This window comes from Glossina fuscipes, unplaced genomic scaffold (assembly GCF_014805625.2).
Source record: "Glossina fuscipes isolate IAEA_lab_2018 unplaced genomic scaffold, Yale_Gfus_2 28, whole genome shotgun sequence".
Classification (NCBI taxonomy): domain Eukaryota; kingdom Metazoa; phylum Arthropoda; class Insecta; order Diptera; family Glossinidae; genus Glossina; species Glossina fuscipes.
Window position 1 is genome coordinate 3,726,013 of NW_023998423.1, and position 10,166 is coordinate 3,736,178.

The 10,166-nt window shown below is 38.1% G+C and overlaps 1 protein-coding gene across 1 annotated transcript; it reads left to right on the plus strand.

The window, feature by feature from the left end:
- Positions 1 to 2,002: 2,002 nt before the first annotated feature.
- On the plus strand, positions 2,003 to 9,964 carry LOC119636741. The gene is made up of 22 exons (XM_038032320.1): positions 2,003 to 2,326; positions 2,397 to 2,744; positions 2,946 to 3,040; positions 3,131 to 3,240; positions 3,333 to 3,409; positions 3,468 to 3,600; positions 3,657 to 3,799; positions 3,942 to 4,128; positions 4,245 to 4,357; positions 4,466 to 4,684; positions 4,824 to 5,747; positions 5,847 to 6,300; positions 6,364 to 6,527; positions 6,580 to 6,673; positions 6,740 to 6,824; positions 6,882 to 7,021; positions 7,513 to 7,749; positions 7,814 to 8,175; positions 8,781 to 8,836; positions 8,917 to 9,311; positions 9,375 to 9,503; positions 9,656 to 9,964. Exons 1-22 carry the CDS (start codon positions 2,254 to 2,256, stop codon positions 9,711 to 9,713), a joined length of 4,596 nt encoding a protein of 1,531 aa, XP_037888248.1. The 5' UTR covers positions 2,003 to 2,253; the 3' UTR covers positions 9,714 to 9,964.
- Positions 9,965 to 10,166: the final 202 nt, after the last annotated feature.

The window sequence follows — 10,166 nt, forward strand, 5'->3', positions numbered from 1 at the left end:
CGAGGCTAATTGCTTCACGTTCATTAAGCTGAATCAATATAATTATGGTTATGGGCTGTTTAACCCGTTTAGAGTTGTTCGCAGAAACCTAAATGATATCTATCACTTAATTTCAATAACGGATTCTTTAAATTCTATCAAAGCAATTTTGCTTAATACGCGCGATTTGTTTACGTCGTATTTAAACTAACTTTTAATCTTAACATCTCATTGCCATTCGCAAAATTAATTGATGTTGTTTAACTGCCGTTAATATATTTTAGTTGTGTTTGAATTTTATTTCGCCTTTGCTAACTTCCGTTAAAATGGTTAAGCCCTAAGGAAAGCTTCCTCAATAAATAGTTTAGTTATGCTCATGAATCCTTAAAACTCACTTCTTGTAAATTGTTGAGTTTTTTATGAATAACAAGCCATAGGTGTATGGGGGATTAAGTTCGTTTACAAATTTTGTTTATGACCGATCAATAAAACTTTAGCTAAATCTTGCTTTTTCCCTCTCAATTTTGTGTTCTTATCGTTCGAACAAAAAGCGACAGACAGTCATACAAATTAATATACAGTGAGGCAACCGAGTATAAATAAGTAGTAAAATAAAAACGCGTCCGTCATGCAAAACTGCAGAAAGGTAGACGAATGGGTAGGCAGACACTTAGGCGAACGGACACACGAACAAATAGACGGACAGAAGAATAAACGAACGGAGGAATACGTAGGTGAATGCAAGGATGGACATGGCGGGCGATGCATAGACGAACGAATGGATAGATGGACGCGTGGACGAAGAGACAGACAGAAAAACGTACAGATAGACAAGGTATTAAAGAGACTGATAGACCTAGAACCGTAAAACGGTAGCGTTAGACGGCAAGGCGAGTGCATGGGAGTGCGCTTAGTCGGTCTGTTGAGCAGCTAACATACCGAAGAAAAGACAAACAAATAGATAGACATGTGAATGAACAAATAGATAACTGGACGAACAGATGGATGAACGGAGAGGCAAACAGATAAGCGAACAGATAGAGGAACGAACCAAGAAGTGAACACAACGATGAATATGCGAATGAGTATCAGAACAGATAATGGAACGGGTAGACAATCAAAAATGGAGAAATCGCCTTCAATAGTGGAGATGCGATTAAAGCCTTTCTTTGACACTTACAACACACAACTGCACAAAAAATTTCCTTACGGATGAAAATGGATTGTAAAATATAAAAATTAAAAAAAAAAAAGACGCAAATGCTAACATATTTTTACCATCACATGAAGTATTGTAGGATGAAAGAAACCAGAGACTGATAGCCCTTTGGCGATAATCAAGTTAAAGTCGATATTTTAAAAATTAAATCAATCTCGTATACGTGAAGATTACTTTGATGTTATGATAATAAACTAACTGTGACTAACGTTAACTTATTTGAGATGCCGCATCTGCTTAAGTTAAATTTTCATTTCAAATCAATTTAATTTATTCACCCCATCATTCATTGTTTACAGTTTTCCAGTAACTGCGCCCGCCGGTAATTTTAATAACAATTAAAAATAAATATTCTGTAAAAAAAAAAAAAAGAAAGAAAAACAATAACAATAACAATAAAAACAACAACGGCTTAGAATTCTATTGAATATCTAAAAACGAATGCCAATGTCGGTGAACTACAACAACAACAGCAATAACAACTACAACAACAACAATTCAAACGCTTAACCTGCGAATTGGAATGACATTTAACAGTTGAAAGTTCTGAGTGCATGCAAGTTAACTTTTAAGTAAATAATATTTTGTACACGGTTTGCACTGCTATCATTGCGTTTCTAGTTAAGGTACAGCTTTGAACTAAATTTGACGCTCGAAATAGTATTTCGCTGTTGTTGTACTAAGCGAAATTTTATATATAGAAAAAAAAAAAAAAAAAAGAACCGGATATAAAAATTCCGGAGCAATATTTAAAAACTGATTTTTTTTTAATACTTTCACTAAGCCATCCAATTGCATACACATACACATAAGCATAAACAAACATATGCGAGCTGAAATTTAAGCAGCGATGGTACGGCTGGCTTATGTGTTATATGAAATAAATGCCGGCCAATAAATAAATGTCCGCTTTAAATTAGTGCTAAATTATGAGTAAAAAAATTGATTTCATATAACTGATCGCAACAGCGTTGTCTGCTCTGTAACATAAGAACACTACAGAAGGCAATAAACAGCTTTTGAGTTTATCGCCCACAACAAACGAAAACATTACGATGCCACTGAGCAGTTATCTACGATTTGTGTTGGCTGTTATTTGGTGCAGTCTGTGTACGCGAAAGATTTATGGTAAGTACATGTAACCCCGTAAGCTTTTGCTTGAATTGCAACACATGCAACAAACACTTCTCGTTTACAGCGCAAACCACTTGCAAGAACGGCTTGGGCCGCGTACTCTACGAACGTTTACCGAATCAACAGCTGCAAGGCTATGATGACGATGTGGTACGCGATACGGCACCGCCTTTTCGAGTTTTAGAAAAATGTCAAGATTTGTGCTTGCGTGACCGCACCGGAACAAATAATTTAGTGCGTACCTGCACTAGTTTCGATTTTCAGCCAGGCAGTCGTATAACGGCATTTGGCGGTAACACCGAATACGAAGAATCATTATGCTATCTAACATCTGAACAGGCCAGTCCAGAAGGCATTGGCAGCCTAATGTTGGTACCCAACAGCGTTCATTTCAATGAGATATGCTTGACATGTAAGTAAACTGGTCTGCTACGACCGTCTCCATGACATACATAAAGAAGAAGAAATACATGATAATGATGATGATAATAATGATGATGATGATGAAAAGAAAAAGAAAAAAAAACTAAAACTAAAACTAAAGAAAAAACCTGCTTCTTTTCTTTACGCCATTGTTTTCGCTCGCCTATGTTCATGATATAATATTTTTTAGCTAGCCGTCCGGAGAGGGAATGTCCCAGTCGACGCTATGTATTTGAACGTCATCCACGCAAGAAACTCAAGTTACCCATTTCGGACATTAAAGAGGTTGTTCAATGTCATTAAATTTATTTAAAACACGAATTTGTTCATATTGTTATATGTTAACACACAAACATATCTTTTCTATTTGCACAGATAACGGCCGCCAATCGTTCGGATTGTGAGGATAAATGTCTCAATGAATTTTCGTTTGTATGTCGTTCAGCGAACTTTGATTCGACCATGCGTTCATGTGCACTAAGCAGGTTTGTACACACAGCCAATAAAGGCAACGCTTGTGTTAAGAAAGAAACATAAGAAAAGGAAAAAAACTTTTTTTAATATCCATAACTTGTAGATTCACCAGGCGCACACATCCTGAATTATTGGAAGATGATCCAAATTCGGATTATTTGGAAAATACTTGTCTAAATGGTGAGCACATACGAAGCATAACGCATTTCATATAATTTTATAAGATTTTTAATGTCAGCTGAGCGTCGCTGTGATGGATTGGCGGTATTCGTTAAAGAGGAGAATAAACGCTTAGGTGGCCCTTTCGAAGTGGACATTTTCAATAATATGACACTAGAAGAATGTCAAACGATGTGCCTTAGAGCCGAAAAGTAATTCATTATCCATTAACATAATGTGCTTTCAGACCAATTTCGTTTCCATTTAGATACTTTTGCCGTTCTGTAGAATTTGATGATCAAACGAAGCAATGCATTTTGTCCGAAGAGGATTCAGTTTCGCAAAAAGATGACATTAGCATCAGTTCTAGTCCAACGCATCATTTCTATGATCTTGTATGCTTGGACAACCGTAAGTTTTAATTAATATCAAACTTGTTAATCACCTCTTCAATGTACGTAAAGTATTGCCTCTATACTTTGTACGGTTTAGTTGTGTGCGTTTTCTTCTTTTGCCTCTTTTGTTTTTTTTTTTTTGTGTTGTTTTTTTGTAGAACGCGCCACCGATTATCCTGATAACTCGGTGACATCGCATCTCTTTTCCAGTGGTCGACGACCTGATACAGCTTTTCAACGTTACCGTAACTCACGGCTTGGTGGCGAATTCCATTCTGAGATAACCGGTCGTTCATTAAGCGAATGTCTAGATGAATGCCTCCGCCAAACGAGTTTCCAATGCAGGTAAATGCACTTATTATAGTTATGTTTTTTTTTTTTTTTAATAATTAAATTAATGCGCTTTCCACTTATGCCTGGTGTCGTCGCTGCGTCTCAATCAACTCATGAAACGCGTGCAGATCTGCTGTGTACAGTGATCGTTTTCGTACGTGTCGCCTAAGTCGCTACAATCAGAAAGACGGTATGCGTATCATCTACGATGCAGACTATGATTACTATGAGAATTTAATGCGTAAGTTTTTGTTATATATTTCTAGACAAAAATTAAGTCATTTTCCGGGCTAAGAATTTTTTATAATTGATTTGTTACCCAAGGCGCAATTTATTCATTTGTTTTCAGTAAATGTTATTAACGGTGCTAGCGATGCGGATGAACATGGCATTTCTGGGTCTGCATCTAATAACGGCCATCGACCTGGAGACCGTCCAGGCGATTCTAATTGGCGGAATCCGAACAAAGATAACGATCGTTATGGTAATAATCATTACAACGGCGGTAGTAATAACGGGGGCTTAGGTTATGGTCCATACGATCGGTATCCTGAGAACGATGAATACGGTAACCGAACAAATTTAATTATTAAGCGGTAACATATGAAACTAATATCATTGACCACTATTATTCGTTTAATATTTTTATCACCTTCTACCAATTACTGGCAAACTAACTCTTTTAACTCACTAACAATTTAACACAGACCGCCACCACGGACAAGGACTGGAACGTTATCCTAGTGGCGAACGTGATCACCTTGACCGAGATCGGCATCGTGATCGAGATCGAGATCGTTATCCGTACGCAGGACCCTATGAAGACGATCGTTATTCAATGAATGGCGACCGTAATCGCTATCCGAGCGATCGTGATCGTTATCCCAGTGATAGGGATCGCTATCCATCAGACCGAGATCGTTATCCGTCAGATATGGACCATTATCCTCAAGCAGATCGCTATCCTGACAATGGCTCTAACCGTCGTCCTTACGACGACCGCATGCCACCAAGAAATCCTTACATAGAACGTTATCCAACATCTAATTATGATTATCGTTATCCTACTACGAGTCGTTACCCATTACGAGACCGTTACTCACCGTATCGTCCTAATAACGGGCATTATTCGCCGCTTAACGATAACAAATTGCCTGGTGATGTAACCCATTCCAGACCCCATCCACCAGACGACGATTATCCATATCGCCCGTACCTTATTGGAAATCGTTATCCCGACGATCGGTACGCTATTCGATATCCATCGCGTTATCCACCACCTCGTGATCCTCTAAATGCTTATACAGGCCGTGATGCACCTGACGGCATTTTTCCCGATCGACGTTTTCGCCCCTCCTCGTATGACTCACGCTATCCGCTTGTTACTGAAGGTTCCCGTGATAACATTCCGCCTCCTCGTTATGGATCTGACGGCAGATATCCTCCTGAAGAAATTCTGCACAATGCTCGCCGACCTGAACCTGACTCCAATAGGCGTTACCCGTCAGCTCCTTTAATGCCCCCACCAGCGACACCTAATCGTTTTCCGGTAGGTACTGACCGTTTTCCTGCGGACATATACAAATATGGTAACCGTTTTGGTAATCCCAATTCAGGCGCTGCTGGGCCAGGTAGGATAATTTTTATTAAACTTCATTTCAGTAACAAGACTACAAAATTACATTCGCCTCATCAAGTAGATAATTATGAGAACATGTTACTTGATTTAGGTTACCGACCGCGACCTCCACCTCCTCCTGCCTTTTATGATATGGACTACGAAGAACGTTATAACGATCGCTACAGCCCGTACGATCGTGATTATGACAGATCGTTGGGTCGCAGACCTGGTCCTTCTGGATTAGGTTACCCACCCTATGAAAATCCTTTCAATCGTCCTTACCACGGCGGTAGCGGTTCCTTGACGCCCTTGCCTAATGATCACCCTATACCGGGAGCTTTACCAGCTCCCCGTCCTCCATCTTACAATGGGCCTCCGGCGGGCAGCATACCACGTCCACCCATAACTAGATGTGAAGAAAGCGATAATTTTAAACAAGTAGCTGCTCGCCACAAAATGCGACGACACTTCATACGCAGAGCTCTTGTAGTTCCTTCTCTGATACAATGTGAAAGAGAATGTGTAGAGAGTCGGGAATTTATTTGCCGCAGTTTTAACTACAGGTTTGCACTTAGTGCTTTGGGTTTTAACAGAACAGACATGTAAAACATTATTTTATATGATAGGGACACAGCAGTTTCCAACTACGATGACCGAGGATTACCTAATTGTGAATTAAGCGATCGTGATTCGCGAGATTTAGATGTTCACGATCCCAGCTTATTTGATGCAGCCAATTATGATTTTTACGAACGTAGCATAGCACGTAGTGATGGCGAATGCATGGACGGTAAGAATATGCAAATAGTATGTTTTCGAATTAATAAAAACAAATAACTCAGTGACCCAAACATGCAACGAGGAGGGCATGGAATTCACTATTCGCACTCCGGAGGGTTTTGTGGGCCGTATATATACATACGGTTACTACGATAGGTAACTATTGTAGTTTATAAATTTGCTCTCAGAAAGTGATGCATTTTTTTTTTTGATAAAACTAAGATGTTTCTTCCGTGGCAATGGTGGTACAATAAATGTTTTACGTATAAGTGGTCCTCAGGGTTATCCAGATTGCGGTACACAAAAAGTATGTACGTTCTTATTAAGCTTAACGATCTTTCCCGATTGTGCTTTTATTTGATAGTACGGCGACACGCTTACCAATATTGTGGTTGTGCAATTCTCGGATAATGTACAAACGAGCCGTGACAAACGTTATAATTTAACGTGTGTGTTTCGCGGGCCAGGCGAAGCCATTGTCACATCTGGCTACATAGGAGCAGGGTATGTGTAAGATTGTGTTGAAATTTGTATTAAATGTAGAGAGTTTGAATAAATAAACCGCAAATTTGATTAGATCTTTAACGACAAAATGTTTCTCAAACACACCTTTAAAACACGTCTAAAACAAAACGTTGACTTTAATACAATGAAGATTTAATTATAGCATACTTTTAGGCAGTAAATTTTAAAATTGAATTATTAAAACGTATTGTAGTCAAGTTGATAACCTTATTGTAAAAGTTAAAAACAAAACCAAAACGTAGGAGAAATGTTTTTTTTTTTCGTATAACATTCTTTATAGACTTTGGTAGAGTACCGTACGTAGCTTACTTAAACCACTAATACCGTATACTAATTATTGCATTTGGTAATAAAGAAAATGAGTTGAAACGTATTATCTTCATTCGAAAGGTTTAAATTTCGTCATTAAAGCATTTGTTGTTTATGGTTTAACAATTTGATGTTGTTAGAAGTTTTTCTAACATTCTTAGATCTGGCAGTCCCATTCCAATTGAGTACTTACCGGCGGAGAATACCTTGAGCTCCAAGGTGCGTCTGAGTATTTTATATCAAGGCAGACCCACAACTACCATAGCTGTAGGAGATCCTTTAACATTCCGTTTAGAGGCTTTGGACGGTTATAACCACGCTACAGATATCTTTGCCACAAACGTCCTAGCACGGGATCCCTATTCCGGTAGGAGTATACAACTTATCGATCGTTTTGGGTAAGTTTTTCATAAAGATTTTGTTAACAAATCAAATACTAAGCTTCTTTTAATTACGATCTAGCTGTCCAGTTGACCCATATGTATTTCCCGAATTGGATAAATCACGTGACGGCGACACGCTAGAGGCACGATTCAATGCTTTCAAAATACCTGAGTCGAATTTCTTAGTTTTCGAAGCTACAGTACGTACATGTCGTGAAGGTTGTCAACCCGCTTATTGTCCCGGCCCGTCGGGTCGTCAAGAACCTTCCTTCGGAAAAAGGCGAAGAAGATCTCTTAATAATACTGAAACTGTTGTTGAAGGAATCTACTATGAAGAAAATCAAAATAGTACAGAACTGTTTCTAGAACCGATGGCTGAACGTCTGATAGACGAGCCGACGGAAGTAAATAGTACCACTATATCTGCAACGCTGGGAGATGGTAATAATTCTTTTTATTTTATGATTTTATTTCCATTTTGGGTGCGTCGCAGGTACTAAATGTTTCAATACAAATGTGCATTCGAAGCTTTATAAGTAAGCTTCGGAAACGTGTTGGTTGGTGACTTAGTACGTCTTCTAATCATTCATACGATATCAAAGGGTTACGGTTCTAAAATTTTTTGAAGAAAATCAAATGTAATCAGACAATTTTTTTTTATCATGCGCGTCAAGAGATCTCACCGAGGATCCAGTTTTTCGGTCCGTGAGTCCATTCAGAATAATTAAAGGACGGTTTAAGTTCGATTCTCTTTGAAGAGATCATGTTTGATTTTTCTTAAAGAGTCGAAGACCAAGTCTTTCGATGCGTAGGCGCATATATATATATACAAATACAAAATACTTATTGAGAGAGCGAGCTAAGTAGTTTCGTTTTACTTACTTCTTTTTGATATTTATTTACGCTTACGTGTTCGCTTTAAATTCTGCCCGCATAAAGCCAACGCGATTTCATATCCGATTGGATTGCGTGTAGAGCGTGCCGTGTAAAAATAAATGCAAATGTGAATGAAATTTTACCCTTATAATTATGAATTAAATTTACAGGGAATACCATAGACAATGACAGCGAGGAACCAGAGCAGGTCAGGGAAATGATTGAAGTGAGTCAAAAAATATATTTTTCCACGGTTTTCGAACATAGTTTACTCATTAATTTGGAATTTTTGGTTTTGTTTGAAAGGTATTTGAAACCCGTGAAGAGATTGAAAAGGAGGCATATCCTCGTAGATTAATGGCTCCCATTGAAACTATATGCTTGACACCATCCGAATATCATGGTCTCATAACGGCTATCATTTTATTATTAATTTTACTGCTAAGTATAACTCTTGTTGCTGGACTGGCATACAGACGCTATTGGATAACAATGTCTAAAAATCGTTTAGCAGATCGGCACTCACCCTCACACTCGTATGGTAATTCATCAATACGTACTCATCACGAACGTTTCAGTGAAATTGGTCATATGCCAAGCGGCTCGAATCCTACGAATGCTCGAAGCCAGCGCGCTACAAATTCATTTCGTACAAATGTTTCAATGTTTGGCGGCACTTTACATAAGACTTTTGCTACCGGGTATATATTTTTAAGAATTAACGTCCTTTCTTAGTCATTATGAATCTTCTTTTTGAAAAACAGTAATTTAGCACGAATGTGTCAATTGCCAGTTATGAACCCTATGCGTACAAATCACTCGAATACTAATCATCAATTTGAAGATCCCAGCGAACCCATATACACTGATCCGTCTTTATTTGAGCGATCTAGGTTTGTATATAAAAATTCACGTCCAAGAACTTGTAGCCCATATTTTGGGACAAAACGAGTAAAACCACAATCGCACAAGTGGTATAGGGTGCACTTGAAATTGTCTAAATGATCTACGTACATATACATTCCTTTTTATTGATTACGAACAGGTCTCTCCGTAGCCTAGATGGAGGCAATGGCGAGCCAGAACAACGTCACGCTTTATAAAAGGAATCATGAGAAAAAAGAATAAGGACTAAATCTCTAAACATTTTATAAATACACCAAAACCTGTTTTTACACAACAGTTCAATTTACAAAACAAATGCCATCGGGACGTTTTACGAAAGCATTCAATACTGATTCTCTACGGATGACACTCCGCAAAAAAATGCAGGCATCATCTACACAATCTTATAAATATGCTTTTTTATGTTTCTATTCTCTAAACGTGTATAAAAGCACCGCTGGAATAGGACCTGGTATTAGCGCATAGTCAGGCAGCCATAAATGAATTTAAAAGGAAAAAATCTTATCAAACCGTGCTAGAGCGAATAAACCCGCACAAAATAAATTGCATTTTCTCAACATTTTTCTTAATTGAAATCGTGTAAGAACAGCTTTAGGTGTATACGCCTCGTTTAATATTTACATTTTATATCATAGCAATTATTTTATATA